Source organism: Lagopus leucura, unplaced genomic scaffold (genome assembly GCF_019238085.1).
Source record: "Lagopus leucura isolate 7727_CA_CO unplaced genomic scaffold, USGS_WTPT01 Super-Scaffold_100001, whole genome shotgun sequence".
NCBI classification, from domain to species: Eukaryota; Metazoa; Chordata; class Aves; order Galliformes; family Phasianidae; genus Lagopus; species Lagopus leucura.
Window position 1 is genome coordinate 4,943,904 of NW_024962262.1, and position 21,191 is coordinate 4,965,094.

Genomic DNA, 21,191 nt, shown 5'->3' on the forward strand with positions numbered 1-21,191 from the left:
CTTTTTTTTTTTCTTCTTTTTTCTCTTTTTCTTTTTTTTTCTTTTTTCTTTTTTCTTTCTTTTTCTTCTTTCTTTTCCTCCCCCTTTCCTTTCTTCTTCTTTTTTTTTTTTTTTTTTTACTTCTCCATTTTGCCTCTTTCCCCTTCCTCCCCACCCCCCTTTCTTTTTCTTATTCTCAGATACCCCCAATCACAGATCACAATTTCTTCATCAAGCAGTTACAGAGGGAGAAGTGGAGAGGGAGGCAAGTGGCATGGCCAGGAGTGCTGAGTGGTGCAGGCAGTGAATAAAAGGCATTTGCTGAGCAGCAGCATAGGATGGGGCCCAAGGCCAGATGCTTCTTCAGACTGGGAATGACTAACTGTAACCCCAGACCTTCCCAAACCCCCAAGCCTGCTGCCTATGCCTCCCCACTGCTGAACTGGCTTACTTACATTATTCTAATGGTACTTGGAAATCTGAACCTGCACCCACAGCAGTGAGCAGAGGGTGGTTCAAAGCACTCCTCAGCGCCAGGGCTGTCACCAAAAGCCTCATATGCAGACAGTTGTCTGCTACCCCCAGGACAGGATGCCTGCACCCAAACCCTGTTCCAGGGTTCACTGACTCTGTGAACAGCAGTTCCTTGGACAAGAAATTGTTGGTTCAAGCCAAGGGCTGGCTGTGCACCATAGCACAATTACTTAGCCCAGCTGATTGAGCTCAGCACCCAGAAATATCCCCTGGCACATTGTAATTAAATAAGACAGTTGTAGGAACACAGCCCACCCTTTCCTTCCCTGGCACAGCAAGCAGGGAACAATCATCAGAGCTGAATGCCTCCAGAAAGACTCTACTGGGAGAGATGCCATGTTGCAGCAAGGCTTTGTGAATCCTGGCTCCTGGCTGCTGCCTCCTGGTGCCATGGTGTAGGGACAGTGCTGGGACGGTGCCAGGAGCCTCTGAGCTCCTAAGCTGAACTAAGTGTAACGCTGCTGCAGTGATCCAGCCATGTGCTGCTGGCTCAAACATGTGGGGCCACAGGACTAGGGGCAGCACAGAATAGGGGGTGGCTGTGGTTGAAGCCATCCTCCTGCCCCAGGCCAGCAGCATGTCCACAGGCAAGGAGATAATGCAGGGCATGTTCTACCGGCAGAGCCACCAGCAGAGATTGTGCTCATGAGGATGGAAAACACCTTTGGAGCTGCGATGGGAGCTTCCAAAAGAATGACAAAAACTAAGTAGTGGTTCTGAAGCGGTGCTGCAGTTTTGTAGTTGTGTCATTGCTGGGAATTGTGTTTAAGTCCTGGAGGAAGGAATACGCTTCTGATAAGAGAAAGTCACCTTTTCTTCTGAGTCACTGCATTCCGGGGGATGGTTGTGCAAGATGTTTTTAGAGACCTCACTTCAGCTCCCTGTGGTTGCCTATCCATGTATAGGTGCATATAGGCACAATGGTGAGAATCAGAGAAGATCAAAATATGAGCATTTTTGCTGCAGAAACCACATACCATATTTACCATACCAAGAAGAGCAGTGGATTGAATTTTCTTCAATTATTGAGGTTAATATTTCATATATGGCAGCAATTTTTAATTTTAAGCTAGAATAAAAGCTCTTTGGCATTGCTGGTGGGAGGTGATTTTTACCAAGTCCTGTGCAAATTCCATCTCATATTCACTAATTTTACACATTTCCTCAGATCAAATTCTACCACCCCTTGATTTCATCTCAATTTGGGAACCCAAATGCCTTTGAATGCTGAGGACTCTGGTGTCTGGGTGCTGCCTATCTTCCACGTGAGACGCAACAAGGGCAGGACTGGGACCTTGTGAACCCTGAGCCCTGTCTCAAGGTGCAGGCACAAGAACCATGCTCCCAGCTCACAGTGTTTGAGCTTTGGAGCACAACGAACATCAGTCTGAAGTGCTGAGAGCCTGCTGTTTGCCGGAGGAGGAAGGGAGGTCCCATGGCTTGAGCATCCCCTCCCAAAAGGAATAATGCTGGAGATAAGGCAGCTTTTCTGCTACAAAGGTCTTTGGCTGTCTGAAAGCTATCTGAGCTTGGAAGCCATCGAGACGTGCCAAGGGAGCAGGATCTGACTCAAAGGCAGAACTACTTGCAACAGCTGCCAGAAAATACCTGGGTGACTAAGGAGGCAAGAATGCCTCGAGCAGGACAGGTCCGTGTGCTCAGCTCTTATCCCTCTGCAGGCGTATTTGCTATTGCAATGCATTCTGTTTGGCTTGGTCTCTTCTTTTGGATTAGCACTGTGGGAATGGCTTTTCTTCCCTCCCTGCCTGTGTTAGTGGGGTACAGATGTGAGCCTTGACATCCCATTGGGCGTATGGCTGTCTGGTCTCCATCCAATCCAAGCACTGGGGACCAGCAGGCTGGAAATGAGACCTTTAAGAAAGAATGATATATTTGTTGGAGGAACTGGATCTGAGCCAATGGGTTAGATATTATGTTTTGACCTGAGGAGACACAGAATCAGTCATAGAATCCCATAATCATTAAAGTTGAAAAAGACCTCTAAAGTCACCTAGTCCAACCACCAGCCCATCCCCCACCGTACCCACTGACCACATCCCTCTGTGTCACATTCACACACTTCTTGAACACCTCCAGGCACGGTGACTGCACACCTGCCTGGGCAGCCTGTGCCAATGCCTCACCACTCTTTCTGAATGGAAATTTTTCCTAATATCCAACCTGAAGACAGGAAGAAGAGGAAAGTTGTTACCTGCTATCCTGCTAATGGCTAATTGGACTGGGCCCTGATGTCTGCTGCACATTTGCATCTTGGAACACAGGTGAGCATGAAATGAAGATCCTTCATGAGTCGTCATCCTCTCTTCTCCCAGACTTGTCATGCATTGAAAGCATCTGTCGGGGGATCCCATGGGCACCCCAGGTGGATGATAATTCAATCTAGAAATACAGGGGTTCCTGATCTCCAGACCAGTCTCCTGGCAACAATTTGTTTATTTTCACAAACAGCTCAAACTTTCCTCTTTTCTGTCCCTTTGCACAGGAGTGTCTGTCTCACTCTTGGCTTCTGAAAGATCCAGAAAAGGAATGGAGGGCATAGCAGAGGGCATAGCAGAGGGTGAGACATGAATTACAAGAACGTGTAGTGTTCACACTACAGGGGATAGTGAGGATTTGACTGTCCTAGTGAGGAGCTCAGCTGCATGGGGTTGGCCCCCTCCATCCCAGAGGTTCTGGCATTCAACTGGACCCTGAGTGAGTCATGCCCACACCTCCCACCCAGCTCCCTGCATCCCTCACCCACACCATACTGCACTGTGTGCCCTTCTTTTGCCCTGCGCTGCCTCCACACATCTTGCACTCTGCTGCCTTCCTGGCCAGCCTCCAGACCTGCTCTGCTGGCAGCAGCTCCACTTTTGCTTTCGGCTCCAACTGCCTCAGCCTTCAGCACAGAGTCCCACAAATGGGCTGTAGTCTGCTGGGATCTGGGTGAAGCATTCCATCATGCATTTGGGCTGTGACCGATGCATGCAGCAGTGCAGGTTTCTGCAGGTTGCTGCTTGAGTAGATGGACACGATCATCCTTATGGGGTCCCTTCCAACTCTGGATAGTCTATGATTTTATGCTTACTGCTGATTTTAAGACTTTTTCTTCTTTCTATAAAGCTTTGTGATGCATGCTCCAGGTGCTTGGCTATCATGTTGAGGATATACAATGTGCCCTCCGGGGATGCTCTGAGTTAGGTATTTCCTTTAGATACCATCGGAGCCCTCTGTCCGCGGGCCTTACAGCTCCTTCCATGGTGTTCTGTGACATATATCTGGCCACTTGTTACCCAGAATCCAAAGAACTTAAGGAAGTTCCATTTATGGACAAGCTAAGCCAAGAGAAGGAACGCTGGCTGCTTTCTTATTGTACTGTGCCAGGAGAGGCGGCAGGGGGCTGAGTTCCCTTTCCACCCTCCTGCACTTTGAGGCCAACACTTCAGATTCCATGGCTTTTACACAGAGGGGTGGGCAGGGTATTGGTACCATCCCAAATACAATATCCAGTTCATGCCTTTGTGCACTCCTTTATGGCACACGGGCAATACCAAGGAAGAGGAAGTTTGGAGCATTATTTGCTTGGGGATGGGAGGGGGTAGATGTTTGGAATGGGGTGTGGGTACAATTTGCTCAGTTGGTTCCTTTTTAAACCAAGAAATGTGAGTTCTGCATTGCCACCATCAGAAGCTGGAGGGGAGGAGCTCAGAACACGAACATCCACTGGCAAAAGGGAGCAGAGATTGGTTATGGAACTGGACTGGAGTAAACTGGAACACACCTGGCTGCCTTCGGTCTCTACTGAACATTGGGAGGAATGGGAGTTTTGTACAAGGACATTACTCTGGGCATTTCAAGGGGATCAGCGCTCTTTCTTGAAAATCCTGAGGGCTGCAAAACCTGATGTTTTCAGCACTGGAAACAGTGTGTGCCACCATCACCATGTGCCACCTCTGTAAAGTGTCCATGGGTTCTGTCATCCCACCTCCAGAGGCATAAGGACACACCAGCAAAACCTACCAAACATTCTCTCTATCACCCACATATCCCCTGTGATCAATGTACTCACTGACGGCTCTTCATAACTCTGTGGTCATCTTTTTTCTTTTTTCTTTTATTTTTTTTTTTTTCACTGCCATTAATTATTCCTGGAAGCAAATAAAAGGGCCCACCGATATCACTCCCTCCTTCTGGCCGCAGCCAGCTTTTCCTTCGGGAGAAAAAACTTGTGTTCGTTTGCAGTGGGACAATGCCGACTTTTGAACCTCTAACCACTAACCAAACAAACCTTGCGCTCCGCTCCACAATCCAAACAGCCTTTATTGACAGGCGTATCGCAGCAACGCACCGCAGCTCGGGCAGCAGCCTGGCTGGGATCGATGTTGCAGGGCGGCCCCGGGCGCCAGAGGGCATCCTCCGAGGGACAGCCCCTCGGATCCATTTGGTGCCTGCAAAGCCCTGTGGACCGGCATCGCCGCGGTGCGGATTGGAATCCTTTAGATGCCACCATTGGGGCACGGTGCATACCGAACCCGCGAGCAATGAGCACAGCCGGAGTGCTGCTCGCAGCAAGAAACCTGCAAATATCAGCCCACAGTGTGTCTGGGGATGGGTGCAGAGCTCCCCCAAAGTTTTCTGTCCCAGGTGGTGGAAGGAGAGCTGGGACATCCAAGGAGACTTTGAAAACCGACCAGTGGCATGAACTCCAAGCAAGGCAGGCAGCATGGGGAGTGACAATCAGTGCTGGGACACTGTGAGTGGTGCCAAGGGGGTGCCTGGCAGCTCTCTGCAAGCACAGGATCCTCACCCCAGCATGGCTGGATGCAATTTTCACAGGCTTCACTCTGCCCATCTCTGCATGGTGGTCCTCAGCACTGGGCATACGGATCTTACAAGTGTCTTACACTGAGCTGTTCGCTGCCACAGACTTGACACCACCTCACCTGCTCTGCTCCGACTCTTCATGAACGTTTTGCATATTTGCAGTTATGACCAAAAAATAAAAAGTAAAATATAAAATTTTTTTTTAAAAAATGTGCTTTAATTTCTTTTTTTTTTCCCCAATAAAATTCATTGTCAGCCCAACAGCATCGCTCAGACCTTCGCACAGATCCCTGAGATTCACTGGGGAATGCCACGCTCCCCTTACACCTAACAAACGCCAGGGTAAAAAAAAAAAAAAAAAAAAAAAAAAAAAAAGGAAAAATAACAACAAAAGAAAACCATAATAATATTAATAACACCAAAGCCGCGGCCGCGGTTCCCCGAACGAGACGCGCACACTGTACATCTGTACACACGGCGCTGCAGTGCATTGGGGCCGTTCCCGCTGTGGCCGCGGGGCCCCTCCGGCCCCGGCCCGGCCCGGCCGTTCCTCCGCGATCCGTGCAGTCCCTGCGCTCGGCCGGGGCCGCTGTCACTGGGGGGCGGCAGGGCCCAGCCCGGCGGGTGGCGGGGCGGCCGCGGGTCCCGGCAACGGAGGGGCGGCGGGGCTGAGCGGCTCCGCGGCGCCGGGCTGCGCTTGCTGCAGCTTCTTCTTGTTGATCTTCCTCTCCTTCGCCCGACGGTTCTGGAACCAGATTTTCACCTGTCGGGTGTGGGAGAGCGAAAAAAAGGCAGTCGGTCTCAACGCACGGGGCTCCGCGGCGGGCGAGCGAGCCGATCCGCGCATCTCAATCCGCGCAACCCGATCCGCGCATCTCCGTCCCGCGTATTTCTGTCCCTTGTATCCCAACCTGCGAGACTCGAGCCGCGCATCCCAACCGCGCGCAGTCCGAGCCGCACCACCGACCTGCCTCTCCGACAGCCCCAGGCTGGAGGCCAGCTCAGCTTTCCTCCGGATGGTGATGTAGCGGCTGTAGTGGAACTCCTTCTCTAGCTCCAGCCGCTGGTGGTCCGTGTACACCACGCGGTATTTGTCCTTCGTCCTGGTTTTGACTGCGGAGGACAAAGCCGCGTTGGGAAAGCAAAAGAGAAAGGGCCGAGTGGGGCGAACGGGACGGGGCCTCTTCCAGACCTCGGACCGCGAACGGCAGCCGGAGAGGAGCACCGTCCCTCGGCTCAGGGGCTGCCAAAGCTGTCGGAATGGTGCCGGAATGCAGCCCCCGCCCCGCTGCACCCCCGTTCATTTTGCTGGGGACAACTTTGGTTTATACTTCTGGTGGCATCCCCGTTCGCTTTGCAGCGAGAATAAAGTCTTACCACTTTGGAAGAAGAAAAAGCAATAGAAAAGGGGGAAAATAAGAAGAAAATAGTAATAATAAAGGGGAAAAGAAAAAAAAAAAAAAAAAAAAAAAAAAAAAAGGAAAATAATGGGGAACAGTGAAGTCCCATTCTGGGCAGTGCAGATCGGACCGGAGCTCCGTTTCAGAAGGGGAAGAAGGGAGCTGAGCGCGTCGCGTTGAGCCCGGCGGACAGCTGTGGGGCTCAAAAATAGTACAGAAAACACCGCACAGAAATAAAGGCTCGAGGGAACGCGAGCGGACGGCGCGGCCCTCCCGTGCCCCCCTCTCTCTGATTGAAGCGGTGCTTCTCAGCCCCTTCCCACGGACAGGAGCCGCGGACAGCCCCTAACCCCAACCCTCCCCACCCCCCCCAGGTGCTCGGGCAGAATCCATGCAGGTGAAGTGCCGCAGAGCACAACAAAAGCACCCCGCGAGGAGACAAGGGCGATCAGAGAGAGCTCCCAGAGCCTCTGAATGGGGAACACAACCCCGAACAATGCGGGACAAGGAGATCTTATCAAAGAAAAACCCTTCTCAAAGCCTTAATGACAGCCACATTCTGTTTGAATTACCACTACTGAGCAAATGGCGGCGGCCGCTTTCATCCCCCGGCCCCGCGCATTACCATACGCGCTGCTCCAAAGGCGCAATTTGAATGCGGAGGGCCCGGCCGAGCAGCACCGACCCCGCGAGGGGAACGCCGCAGCCCGGGGGCAGCGCCGGGCACAGGGCCGGGGGAGGGGTGGGGAGGGCACACGGTCGGTGATGGCTGCGGAAGTCACCGCTCCTTTTTTATTTTCATTATTATTATTATTATTATTTTTCAGCCGTAAATATATCTGGAAATAGAAACGCGAAGGAAAAGAAAAAAAAAGAGACAATGGGAGAGGAAGGTGTATATCAAAGCGGGCAGCGAGCAGCTCTGCTCATATAAAAGGGAGAGGGCCCGGCCGGGCCGTGGGGGGATTAACATCACAACGGAACGCGGCGCCGGCCCCGGGGCAGAGGGGTTGGGGGGAACGCCCTCGCACCTCCGGGTCCCACCGGGCGGCCCGTGGGGGCCGCAGCCTCCGCAATGCCCTGTTTCTCGGGCTGGAGCCCAGCGAGCCAGAAGCGAATGCGGAGCGACAGCGGCCGATGATTTATATGACTGTAATTGGTTATAAAAATCTTTTAAGTGGCTCTAAGTGGCCGAGCGGAACGGAGAGCGACGCTGTCCTCCGCATGCCGGATGAGCCCGACGGCGAATCGGTTGTCCATCCGACGGCGCGCCCCGCAGCCCGGCCGTCCCCGGGCCCCGCAGCTCCTCTGCTCCCTGGGTGGACGGCCCTGCCCCGCGCCCCGGCACGGTCCCGCTCTCTGCCCTTTCCCCATAGTACCGGCGGAGACGCAACCGAGGAGCAGCCCCCGAGAGGGTCGGTTTCGGGCAGCCGCCCCCGCCGCCCCCGTCCCGTACCCCCCGCTTACCTTGGCTACCGAGCGTTGCCTGCGCCGGTTTTCTCACCCATTCGCACAGGCCGCGGCGCTGCCCGCCGGGGGACAGCGGCTCGGGGGCGGCGGAGGCGGCGGCGACGGCGGCGGCGGCGGGGGCGGCGCCGAGCGGCTGCATCCCCCCGGCAGAGCAGTGCGGCGCGGGGCCGGCGTGATGGTGGGCGTGCGGGTGGTGGTGGTGGTGGTGGTGATGGAAGTCGGCGGGGCTGTAGGCCATTGCCGCGGCCGGGGAGCCGCCGTTGAGGCCGTGCACGGCGGCGGCGGCAGCGGGCGGCGGGGCTCCCTGCCCGTAAGCCCCCCAGTCGTCGCGGAGCGGAGCGGCGTAGGGCGCGGGCCAGGCCGGCCCGGGGGACTGCGCGCCGTCGAGGTTCACATGGTAGCCGCCGTAGTCCGCGTATTGCGCGGCGCCCACGAAGTTCTGCGCCGCCAGGTTGAGCCCCCCCGAGTGGCGAACGGGGCCGGGGTACATGGGCCCGTCCTTGTCCAGGAGGTAGCTCACGTACATGCTGGCGGGGCCCCGGCGGCCGCTCTCGGCATGCTGCTGGGGCCGTCGGAGAGCCGCTGCCGGGGCCGTCGGAGCGCCGCCGCCCGGGGCCGGGCTCCCGCGGCGGGGAGGGGGCAGGCGGAGGGGCCGCGGCCCCGCGCAGTTCGCCGCCGCCGAGCGCTCCCGGTCCGAAGGCGATGGCCGGCAGCGCTTACATGATTAACGATTGTTTACAAGGCTCTATTAGTAATGGCCCAGACACACCAAAGGCAGGTGACGTGGAGAGGCGCTGGGTATATAGCTACTACCCCTAAAAGACGATTTGCATTTAAAAAGATAAGGAGAGGGCAGCGACCTGATCACAGCTAAATATTCAAGCCTTTATTGTTTAAGAGCTTCCTCCTTCCATTGCAACCTGGTGCACTTTAACCTCCAATCACAGGTTCAAAGGATGAAATCGAGAGACTTGCAAAAGACAGAGAAGGAGATCTAAGGGCGAGGGTGGGAAGATGGGAACCGCGGATCGGGCAGCGCCTTCGTCGCCCCTTCTCCTTGTTGGCGTTGGGGGCGAGGAGGGAGGTTTTGATTAAAACCCAAAAGCCGTTTTGTCGTCGTCGTTGTTTTAAGCCGCAAACCTCACGCTTGTCTTTCTAGCGCGCTTCCCACCCGCTCCCACTCCATGAACGAGAGGTAAGAGGAGAAATTTCCACCGAGGGCACGGCGCTGTACGCCCGTCCGAGCCTCGACGGCCTCGACGTGAGCCTTCACCGGCAGCACCCGCAGCCCTTGCCCAGGAGGGACACTGCGGGGATGAGTGCGGGCCGCGGGACCCACGCGAGACCCACGTTGTCCTCGCTCCTCTCCCAACAGCCTCTGTTCATCCGGGGGCCGAGTCCTGCCCTCCCGGCACCCCCGGATTTTCCCACCCCGACGCCTCGGGAACCCGCCCCGGGGAGCATGCGGGCAGCAGCCAGCTCCCCCCGGCCGGGAGCCCCTTTGAAGAGTCGTCCCCCCCACCTCAGCTCCCCTCGCCGCTTTTATGCTTTAACTTTTCACCCTGAGCGGGGACAATGCCAGAAAACGTTTGCATATTTGCATCTTTTCCCATGGCACAGCGAGGAAACCTTTCACCCGCCGAGAGAGTTGGATGCGGACGGCAGCGTTTCCCAGTTTTCCCAGCTCAGCCCCGGCCCACTTCGATGACTCTCCCGGGCGCTACGGTGCCGTCAGGGGGAAGCGGTCCTACCAGAGGTGGCCCACGGACCCCACACGCACGTCCGTGGCCTCCGTGTATCTCTCTTTCCTCTGGGTACGTGACCGTTTTGCAGCGTTCCTCCCGTTTCGACGGGCGGTTCTCATAAGTCCCTCAAAATTATCTTCTTATCCCTCTTCCGACGGCAGCTCCTGTGTCGAGAACGGGGCTGCCCCAGAGCTACGGGAATAACTCTGCGACGCCTCCCGAAGTGTCCCCCGACGTCCCCTGTCCCTGCCCGCGGACATCGGGGCTCTCGGGGAAGGACAGAACCCCGCTCCCGGCCCATCTCCGTTGGGACGCTTTCGCTGTGTGCGTCGTTCAGTGCCAGCACAGCAAACCCCATTGCCCACGCGATCTCATGGCCGCGGTTGCGACCGTGCAATAACAACAGCACACCGGGACGAGGGGTGCCGGGCGGCCGCCTCCTCCCTGTGGGATTTCTCTATCCCCTCGTGCGGTGTTGCCCCGGAGAAGCAGTGCCGCGTCCCCCCGCGGTGTCACGGCCGGGCTGCGCCGACAGAGTTTGATGGTGCCATAAACGAGGAAGGGGCCACTAAAACGACACAACTCGGAACACAGAGCATCAAAACGCACCGAAGTCCGCACAGACCCTCAGCCCGGCGGGACGCGGCGCTCTCCGGCCGGGTCGGATTGAAGGTGCCCCTCCCGATCCCGGGCTCTATGCGGGATCTCCGCCCGATTCGGGTCAGGGTGCCTTCCCCTGTCCCACTGCGTTCTGATCCAGGAAGGAGCTTTGTGTCCCCCCTACAAACCAATTGAGGCCTCTTTGTTTCCCACGCGGTTTTCCCGTCTTCTCTCTCCTCGAGGTTCTGGGGAGGGTGCGTGGGGCACGGCCAAGGCAGCAGCTTTGGGTGGCGGGTGGGGGGGTTCCTTCCTTTCGTTTCTTTCATTATAAAAGTATGATTATTATTTTGTTTATCTTTTTATTTCCCTAGATCCTGAACGAGGAAAAGCGACTTTAAGGTGACAAGTGCCAAACCACGGCCGTTGGGAGCGAAATATCACCTGGGGATTTGGGGTTTTGTTTATATTACATTTTATATTTTATATTTTATATTTTATATTTTATATTTTATATTTTATATTTTATATTTTATATTTTATATTTTATATTTTATATTTTATATTTTATATTTTATATTTTATTTTGTTTTGTTTTGTTTTGTTTATGTTGACCCCGTGTTTCCCTGCAGGGCCGTTTGCTTCTCCCCTCTTTCTCTACATGCAGATCCCCTCTTTCCCCGCTCGGTTCCACCGGCGGCTCTGCCTCAGCCGCATCGGTGGCTGCGGTCCCTTCGGGCTGCGGCGCTTTGCAGCGCCCGCTCCTTTCTACCAGCCCTGGCGCTGCTTGGAGCAGAACATCACCAGTTCCGAGGGAATCCGCCTGAGCACTGTCAGACAGAAACGCCGCCGGCGGTGACTCCCCACGTCTCTCCCGCTGCCTTCTGGAACGGGGTCTCCTTCGGGGCGCGACCCTGGAGCCGGATCCCGGGACAGCGCGGCACGGGGACCCCGTCCGAGCCGCCCGTAGGAGCCCCGGGAAAGGCCGAGCGCGGCCACCGCCTTCGAGGGACAGCGGGCGCCTTCTTGTTGGGCTCCGACTGCGTTCAGGTTTTCACGGAGCGATTTTTCTGTCTCCCGAGAGAAGATCAGGGTGAAGTGGGTGGATCTTCCCATCTCCCCCACCGTAACGGCGCGGCACCGGGAGCTTTGTTTGCGAGGGAGAAGAAAAAAAAACCTTCTTGAAAGCCCTTTGGTGGCCGAGGAGAGGGAAGGAGGAACCGAGGGTTGGTGTGTCCGAGCTGTGGAATTTATGGCTCCCCCTAAGCACAGACATGATAAGGACTTAGAAAACATCTTGGATCTTTTCAAGCCGGCAGCCCCCGAGGCTTTGATGTAGATTACGTTGCAGAATAACCCAATACTTTTATCGTGGGGTTGATACCCGGCTTGTTTAAGCACATGCCTGCAGGAGCGGGCTGGATGCAGAACGCTGCTCCGAGTGGAGCCGCTGCTGGAAAGGAGTGGGGCCGGGGGAGGGGGCACGGAACAGTAGGATTCAGCTCGGCACGGCTCTGCCCCTCGGACAGGTGCCGTCGGGCCTGAGCTTAGATGGCTGCTGTCATCCCCAGACAAGAAAACACTGCTCACAGAGTGGCCACCACTGCCCACATTCATATTGAGCCCCGAGGAAGGTGCCCAATAGTGGCTGCAGTATGATCAGCACGTCTGCCAGCAGTGAGCCCTGTGGCTATCCCTGGTCCTCGGGCCAATGGCCCCTTCATCCTCATAACCATCTAATTCCCTACATCTTGCTTTGAGATGTGCTCTTTGTGAGGCAGCCCAAGGTCGTGCCTCCCACTGTGTGCTGCCCATCTCTCCCCCCTAGGGCCCCATCTCCTCACCCCACAGCAGCCCTGTGCTGCAGGGCTGTACACTCAGCACAGGCATTGTGGGGACACTTTGTTGTTTGCAAGGTCAAAGGTTTCAGAGGCGTTGACTGCACACCTCCTTGCAGGGCCCTGGAGCTCTGGGGGTGATGTTTCATGCAGGTGGCATGAAACTCTGAGGGGGTGGATGGGGCTCCCACATGCATTGCACAGTTCAGGGGGGTTCCCCCAACCACTGCCTCAAAAGCCTTCCCCAGGACTAGAGGTTCCCATTCCCCCACCCCACTGCTCGCTATGAGAACTGGGGCTATAAAGAAGGGAGGAGACAGCGCTTCTGCCAGGGACAAACCCATTCCCTCCAAAGCAAACAAAGCCCAGGCCTCTGGCTCTGAGGAGGAGCTGAGTCTGACTGTTCCCCACACCGCCCATTCACTCCCAGATCTTTCCCCTGGAGAAGAGTGGGGCCTCGCCCCACGTTTCAGCTCACAAAGGTCTCAGGAGCAGGGCCTTACCCTCGGCCACACCACCCTCCTCTGACCACTCCCACCTGGCTGAGCCCTGGGGCAGGGGGACACTTCGGGCACTGAGGGTTGGTCCTGGTGTCACACAGGGTTTGGTTCTCTTCCAGATCTCCCATCCCTCTCTTTCAAACACAGTAGTTTGGCTTAGAGAAGTACATCCAGAACCAGGAGAAAGGTCTCCTAGGCAAGCTCAAGAGACCTGTGTGAGGTTCAGCAAATCCAAGTGCAAGATCTTGCACCTGGCTCACAGCCACCCTCATTATCAATACAAGCTGGGGAGCAAAAGGAAAGAGCACAGCCCTGCTGCAAAAGACATCGGGGTAGTGCTGGAGGGCAGTTGGATGTGAGCAGCAGTGTGCCCTCATAGCCCAGAAAGCGACTCTATCCTGAGCTGCGTCCAAAGCAGTGTGGCCAGCAGGCCAAGGGAGTGATCCTGCCCCTCTGCTCTGTGCTGTGAGGCCTCACCTGGAGTACTGCATTCAGATGTGGAGTCCTCAGTACAGGAGAGACATGGAGCTGTTGGAGTGCATCCAGAGGAGGGGCACAAAAATGATCCAAGGGATAGAACACCTCCCTATGAGGACAGAGGAGAGAGCTGGGGCTGTTCAGCCTGGAGAAGAGAAGGCTGTGGGGAGACCTGAGAGTGGCCTTATGATATATGAGGGGGCTGCAAGAAAGAAGGGGATGGACTCTTTAGGGGAAATGGTTTCAAACTAAAAGAAGAGAGATTTAGACTGGGAGGAAAACTCTCTAACTAGAGCATAAGGAAAGAAGTTTTTTGTAATAAAAGCAGTGAGGCACTGGCACAGTGAGGTGGTGGATGCCCCATCCCTGGGGTCACTCACTCAAGGTCAGGCTGGACGGGGCTCTGAGTACCTGATGGAGCTGTAGGTGTCCCTGTTCATCACAGGGAGTTGGACTAGGTGGCCCTTAAAGGCCACTTGCAGCTCAAATGATTCTACGATTCTTTATTTTGGTGAGTGCTGTTGGCGACACAGGGTGACCGATTTGGCGGAGAACTCACTGCGGGAGGAGCTGCCCTCTCGGCATCTCACCAACTCGCTGCGCCCGCAGCTCCCCGCACCCCGCGGTGCCGTCGCAGCGATCCCCGAGCTCCCCCTAGTGCCGCCGCCCGTCTCCGGGGACGAGAGAAGAAACTCCGGGCCGCTTCTCAGCGTCAGCCTCCTCATTTCTTTTTACAATAAAGGTAGTGAAGCGCCGGTAGGGGTTGCTCGGAGAGGTGGTGGATGCTCCGTCCACGGAGACTTTCAAGGCAGGCTGGACTGGGACCAGGGAGACCCGATCAAGCTGTGGTGTCCCTGCTCATTGCAGGGGAGTTGGGCTAGATGGCCTTTAAATGTCCCTCCCAACTCTAAGGACTCTATGATTCCATAAATATACAACTCACAAGTGCTGTATTAAAACATGAATTATTTTCAGGCAGTGTTAGTAAATAGCAGCTTGGTTTACACGATAGCATGTTCTATCCAAACACTCATTAATTTGTAACACTGGAAATACTATTTGCAGTTGGGACTTTGTAAGATATTAATGAGAACAAAATTATTAACCAGTATATTCTGACCTCAGCTCCCTGAGGTACAGACAAATGCATCCAATTAGACGTTGTGAAAGGCATGTTCACAAATCCCCAAACCCCACCATGACAATAATGTGTATTTTTAGCTGTATTAAAAAAATACTGAGGCTCTGATTATTGTCCTGGGAATCTGAAAGCAAGTTAGAGATGTGCTCTCATCTTGTGGCAGCCAAGTTTATGCAGTCAGGCTGACCACTGGGAGCTGGGTGTGGTACCACACTCCTAACTTGCTACAGTGGACAAATTCTATAAAACTGTTATTTTTTTACTTGATATTAAAACACACCAAGCTTGAAGAGCAGGATTAGCTGTAGTTCAGTTTGCGTGAGACTTCCAGTTGGAGGCAGTCATCCAAGTTTTCTAGACTAGGGAGTAGGAGGATCATGTCCTGCCCTCCTCTGCCTGTTGTAGGTGCTTATTTAGGTGAGAGAATCACTTGCTGTGAGTGCATGACTCTCACCAGCAAGTGCAGAGCTGGGTGGCTGGAGCCCACCTAAGTACCTAAAGCTCAATGACATGAACTCACCTGAACTGGGCATCTATTGGGAAATCACAGCAATTGAGACAATCAGGACAGGACAGTCAAACACACTCAGCTTTGTAGTTCCCTGTAAACTAAGGCTGGTATTCTAAAACTCAGGCTTCTAAAGTTGGCAGTTTTAAGTGGCCTTATTTCCAGCACTCACTGACATCCAGGGATCAAGGTGTTCTGGACCTCACACAATTTCCCTTTAGATGCACAGTCTGAGCTTGTGCTCAGACAAAAAAACCCCACAGTTTTTTTGTGTTTGTTTGAATTATGTTGAGAGCAGCCTCAGTTCCAATGCATGGATTAGATTCTGTTTACATAAAACCAGCAAAGAGATTTCTGGTCACAGAGGGATGGCTAAAAGACAGCTGCACCTGTCTTGTTACAGACATGCTTGTTGAAGGCAAAGAAATGAATTGCTGTGTCTTCTCCTCAAAGTAACATGAACATGGATTGTCCCACCAAAAATGTGAACAGTGCAGGAGGTGATAACATCTTCTTAGTGGTGAAGTGAAGCATTTGTGCTACATGGAGCTTAGGAAAATACTGAGGTCAAACCCCATTCATTTCTCAACATGAAATGAGCTCTTCATGTTGGAGCAGAGCTGGGAACAGAAGAAATTCCTCATCCTTACATACACCTGGGTTAGTTTTGTTGTTGGATTTGGGTGGAGAAACAGTTTTCTTCATGTTCTGGTAAATCTAGAGATTGGAAAGAGGAAAGAAAGGATACCTTCTGTTAGAATGTACTGTTCTCAGAGAACTGCTTTTCTCATGCTGAAGCAGGCGCTGGAAGGGTGCAGACCTCCTCCTAGAAGAGATATTCCTGTGCACCATGGGAGAGCCATGCTCAGGTCTGTAACGTCTCACTGAATCATAGAATCATTACTGTTGGAAAAGACCTCTAAGATCATCTAGTCCAACCATCACCACCATGCCCACTAACTATGTCCTTCAGTGCCACATCTACACGTTTCTTGAACACCTCTAGGGCTCCACTGCTTCCCTGGGCAGCCTGTTCCATTACAAAAAGAGAAACCAGATCATTGTAATCTATGGGTCCCCTCCAAAAATAAGGTTTTTCTCCTTTCTGTGTTTACTTACTGCTCCCTCTGCCTCCACCAGCTGACAGGCAAGAGAGGAAACCAGCTGGGAAAATGAGGGTCTTCTTCTGGAGTCCAGTGCCCAGCAGGACTGCATCACATAATAGCTGTGGGAGCAAGGAGGTGATAGAAAATATGTGAGCTGTTGGAGTCTGGTAAGGGCCTTCATGGAAATGCAGATATTGGATGGGAATGCAGGGCACCAGGATGACTTTCCAGAGAGAGGGCAGATTTGAACACAGTGCAACAGAGGAAAGCACAAAGAAAGGATGAGGAAAAAGGGTGAAATGAAGTACATGGCTGTACTGGTGTCCTTAGCAAAATCTTCATCACAGGACTGAGGCCAGGATTTCACACTGGCTGGAATGTAATGGTGTGTTAACCTTGTCTTCCAGCTTCCACACAGAAAAAGGTAGGCAAAATGCATTCAGGACTATCGAGCCACAAGAACAGATTCAGCTTGAGTCTGACAAGAATTGTCTTTCTAAAACGATTTCTGCTTCAGGATAAAACTTACACGATCAAGATGCATTTTTCAGAGTTAGAGAAAGATCCCACCTTCTTCAACTTTTATGAACAAGATACAGTGTAAAATAAATATGAGGTCATACAAGCAGTGACACAGCAAACATAAATCCCCACTCTGTGCATAATCCAGAAAAAGAAAAAACAACCAAAAAGCCCACTTACACATGTTTTGTAGCATAATAAGGTCTGTCCATTTTAAATCCACTTTTAATTAATTTGTAGAAGTTCGCATCAACTTGAATGCCAGGGTAAGGATTTACACCTGGGAAAATATGGTAGGAAAACTGCACTCAGGACTATGGACTCCACAAGAGCAGATACAGCTTGAGTCTGATGAACTGCCAAAGGCAAGCAGTGTTCTTTTGCCACGTTACCACCCAACGCACCCAAAGAGAATATTTCCCACAGCAGTATTCCATAAGACCAAACATCACTCTTCATGGTGTACATCCCCTCAAATAAACTTTCAGGAGCCATCCATTTAACGGGTAAACGAACCTGTGCAGGTGGGGAAAAGAAGGCAGGTCATGCCATGATATAGGCTCACTGTGCGCATTGTTGTAGCTCTCACTGCTCAGCTAGAAACAAGTTAAAAGCTTGACCTCTCTCTGAATCACTGCCTTAATTTAGCTAATTATGAACTAAGAATCTGCATTTCTCAAAGGCAGATGAAGTGAGACTTCTGCACTGTTTATACAGTTGTCTACAGCTCTAAAGAGAATTTGAAAATGTAAGACTTCCCTTTTCTTGGTTCCTTATAATTCTTAAAATATCATGAAAAACATAGAGCACTCATAAACTCACATTGCCCTGGACGATGTAGTTGGAGTCATTCATGACATCTCTGGCAAGGCCAAAGTCACATATTTTCATGACTTTCCCACGGGTCACCAGTATATTGCGGGCAGCGAGGTCTCTGTGAATGCACTAAGAGGGACAGGACGGGTTAACACTGCAGCGTTTGGTATCAGAGGGAAAAAATTACCTGGTTTGTGGCTTCGCACAGGGCTCTGTGAATCACCGCCCCTTTCCTCTGAAACTCTGCAAGTTGGGCAGTCCCTGGTTCCTCCTGGCTGAGGACAGTGCCAGGGTAGGCAGAAGCATGTGGTGTAGCCACTGCTTCTTACTCAGGGCTGTGCTTACAAGTGCAAGCCAGTCTTTGCTACAGAGCTGGGGAAGGAGGTTTAATTCAAGTCTGCCACTGTGTGGCTCTCTTCCTCTGTCTGCATTTTAATAGGCTGACGCGTTTTTGCTGTCTTTTCTATCTTAACATTATGCTACCCTTCACCTTACCGATTTGGACTCAAGAAACTCCATTCCTTTGGCAACTTGATAAGAGAAGCATAAAAGGTCTTCAAAAGTGAGCACATTAAAATCCTCGTCTTCATCCATCTGTCTGCTTGCACACTTTATTTCATCTGTAAAAAATAACCAGAACAATATTTTCCATACCCTCCCTTAATCTCTGATTAATTCTATCGGCTGTTATAGGATTTTCACCTCTCCTACCAAGAACAACATTAAGAAGAGCATTCACCTTTTGCATTCTTTGCTCAGACAAAATATTTTTGTACTCAAATACCATGTATATCATGACCAGAAACATAACCCTGAGGTATTAATTGTTAAATCCTTCCCCGGCAAAATACATTTCTGACAGGAAGGAAGAGAGACAACAGAATGGGACCTGCTGTGTTGTTGAGTAGCCAAGCTAGATCAATAATATAATAAATACAATAATAACAGAATTGCTAGAGATAAGAGCAATTAATCTATTACCTTCCTCAGAGCAGAGTGCAATCTCATTTGGTCCAGAGGTCATATTTATGTTTTGGCTTGTTTGTGTGATTTTAAGTTCATCCTTTCTGTACAGATCCATGTTCACATCATATTTCAGGTGAGCTCCCTTCCTGGTAAGAGTGACAGATTTTCCAAGGTTATACAATGGCAAAAATAATCTACTAAATGTAAACTGTTTTACAGGGAAATAGCATGATCCGTTATAACTAACAAAAACCTGAGCATAGACATGGTTTGCTCAAAACTTACAAGAGAAACAAGAGATTTCTGGTCCTTTGATAAGTGATAGGAACATTTTAAGAAGAATCAAATCTCAGTTCTTTTCAAGGCCTTGCTTCTTAAAGCTTGCAGACTCTCAAGAACTCAGTAGTTATACCTGTTCTCAGTACAGCTAAGAATGCAGCTGAAAAGCTCTCTGCAAAGTATTAAACTGTGCTGAATTTCTTACCTGGAATTTTGGTCCAAACAGATATTGTGATAGAAACTGAAGTTGTGCTGTTTAAAAATATCAGTCAGAGTCCAGTGAAATTTTTCTCTCTTGCTCCTTAAGTAGTTCAGAAGGTCACCATAGCAACAGTACTCAAAAATCAGGTAGATTGGTCCTGAAATATTTGAAAAGGAAACATCTTCTGCTATCTATAGCAGTGTCTCCATTAAAGTCTTAAGGATGGCCCAGCTTCCTCCAGGATTGATTTGTATTAAATATCCCAGTCATCTCCCCTAGTCAGGTAAATGAACTGCAGATACACCGGTGGAAATCCCTTTGGAAAGTGTATGCAACTGAACTTCCCTTGTGGTCCATCTCTCAAGGTGGACTTCAAATCCCAATGAAGGCATGAAGACCTTTTCCTATGCCAACAGCACTGGGCAGGAGGCACAAGGGTACAACGGTTCTCAACAACAAAAGGTGATCCCTGCTAATTGTCTTGTTAGTAAGAATGAGTATCATGACTTATGGCCTTTCATTTATATACAAAGGAAGGAAAAATATTTCCAATCCCCAGAGGAAGGCCCTTACAAGAGTGCAGGAGCAGAATGAACAGCCCAGGGATGCTTGGAGTGGCCTCACTTCACCCCTGAAGTCTAACACTTGCTCAGAAAGAATGACTAAGAATTTATGGACATTTATGACCCAGACTGGTAAAATCCTGCTCTTTCTCCTGAAGTGATCTGTCTTCAGCCCCAGTTCATCTGCTCCTATCCACTGCTGGGTTGGCCACAGCTCAACTTCCTGGCAATATCCTCAATGATATCACTAGCCACTCATTAATTAATTAGTGATAATATAGGTGATTAAATAAGTCTTGGATTTCTTAACACTGCTGCCAGTTATCAAATTTTAATACTTCTTTTCTGTTCAGGAGCCTTCTTTAGTCTAAGGGTTTTAATTGATACCTTTCCCCAAGAGCAAGTTACCTGACACAGTGCAGGCTCCCAGCAGGTTCACAATATTTTCATGGCTTCCAATGTGAGTCATCATTTTCAGTTCAGACATCAGAGCATCTTTTTCTGAAGTGTCAGACTTTTCTGAGAGAATAATTACACAGACTTGTAAACCTCCAGCCAAGAATTATAAATGCAAATGGTTGTGATGCTTTGTCACATTCAAATCTTCATTTTAAATGAATTGTATTCACAGTTAATTTGGGGACATCCTAAAAAAGTGTGGCATGGATGACCTAAGCAGGCCATAGTGTATTTCAACAATACCTTCAGGTTTGTTTTTCAGCAAGTATTCAGTCCTTGTGGGCTCAGTGAATTGGAGACATGAGCTGGAATAATCAAGACAGATTCCAATAAAGACATCAATCAAGCAGTAGATGGAGGAAGCAAAGCAGGTACAAGGATGTGAGCAATCCTTGTACTTGGGCTGGAAGGCTGTACTGGCTGTGCAGGCCAACAGGTGAATTCTGCTGGCTGGCAGGGATGCTCACTTCTGGACACTGCTTTTATAGGAGGGGAGGATAGCCAGAGCAAAGCAGCAAGGAGAATCTGAAGTTTAAGATGCTTGTCCTACAAAGAAGGACGGAAATAAGTGGTTTTGTGCCCTCAAGAATGGGTTATAGGAAGATTTGCTGGAGGCTCTGCAAACAAGCTTGCTCAGATATAGGAGGCAAAGCATATGCAACAGCTCCATTCTTTCCCACACACTACAGATCTTCTCTGCTTAGAACTAAATGCAACATGCTGCAGGAAGAAAGCTTTGCAGCAACACCTTCTGGATCTGAAACATGCTTTTAAAAGCATTATAAAAAGGTTTAGGAACCAAGCATTTGTGAGGCCTAACTGCTGAAAGCGTATTTAAAGAGGTTCCTCACTGCTTCTGCTTTGGAGTCAATAGAGTGTATCACTGCTTGCAAAAATCTCCCACAGTTTAGAGTACCTTTTAGCATTTTGACTGCAACCTGCACTGAGTCTCCTGCCTTGCTAATTCCATAAGCTGTAGCATTCACCACTTTCCCAAAAGCCCCAGAACCAAGAACCTGTCCTGCAAGACACAATAAACCAGTGTTATGAGTCGTTGATACAGCACAGGCTGCCACTCCAATGCTATGGTTTGCCTTGAGGACTGCTCACCAAATTCCAGATTTTCCCTGGGAAATTCCCATTTGAGATCATATTCATATTCACGGAAGTCAATGTAGATGTACTCATTATCCAATGGTCCAATCACCTGAATCATTTGCAGCTGGCTTTCGTATCTAAATTGCTTGGGAAGGAAAAAATGC

General features: G+C 51.1%; 2 protein-coding genes across 2 annotated transcripts in view; both read right to left on the reverse strand.

Annotated features, from left to right (window-relative positions):
* Nucleotides 1-5,932: 5,932 nt before the first annotated feature.
* CDX2 (caudal type homeobox 2) lies at nucleotides 5,933-8,736 on the reverse strand. Its single transcript, XM_042868376.1, has 3 exons — nucleotides 8,208-8,736; nucleotides 6,308-6,453; nucleotides 5,933-6,103 (listed from the first exon to the last, which is right to left on the reverse strand). Exons 1-3 carry the CDS (start codon nucleotides 8,734-8,736, stop codon nucleotides 5,933-5,935), a joined length of 846 nt encoding a protein of 281 aa, XP_042724310.1.
* Nucleotides 8,737-14,301: 5,565 nt separating this feature from the next.
* Nucleotides 14,302-21,191, reverse strand: part of FLT3 (fms related receptor tyrosine kinase 3) — a 35,562-nt gene continuing 28,672 nt past the window's right edge. The window contains 11 exon segments of the mRNA XM_042867095.1: nucleotides 14,302-15,733; nucleotides 16,136-16,241; nucleotides 16,825-16,924; nucleotides 17,049-17,160; nucleotides 17,467-17,589; nucleotides 17,956-18,080; nucleotides 18,442-18,572; nucleotides 18,911-19,064; nucleotides 19,879-19,989; nucleotides 20,846-20,950; nucleotides 21,040-21,172. Coding sequence (XP_042723029.1) covers nucleotides 15,602-15,733; nucleotides 16,136-16,241; nucleotides 16,825-16,924; nucleotides 17,049-17,160; nucleotides 17,467-17,589; nucleotides 17,956-18,080; nucleotides 18,442-18,572; nucleotides 18,911-19,064; nucleotides 19,879-19,989; nucleotides 20,846-20,950; nucleotides 21,040-21,172 — 1,332 coding nt within the window. The 3' untranslated portion in view covers nucleotides 14,302-15,601.

Coding starts and splice junctions, on each gene's coding strand:
- CDX2 (XM_042868376.1), bottom strand. CDS start 8,736: ATGTACGTGAGCTACCTCCTGGACAAGGACGGGCCCATGTACCCCGGC. Junction 6,454..8,207: donor GGCAACGCTCGGTAGCCAAG/GTAAGCGGGGGG, acceptor TGTCCTCCGCAG/TCAAAACCAGGACGAAGGAC. Junction 6,104..6,307: donor TGGGGCTGTCGGAGAGGCAG/GTCGGTGGTGCG, acceptor CACACCCGACAG/GTGAAAATCTGGTTCCAGAA.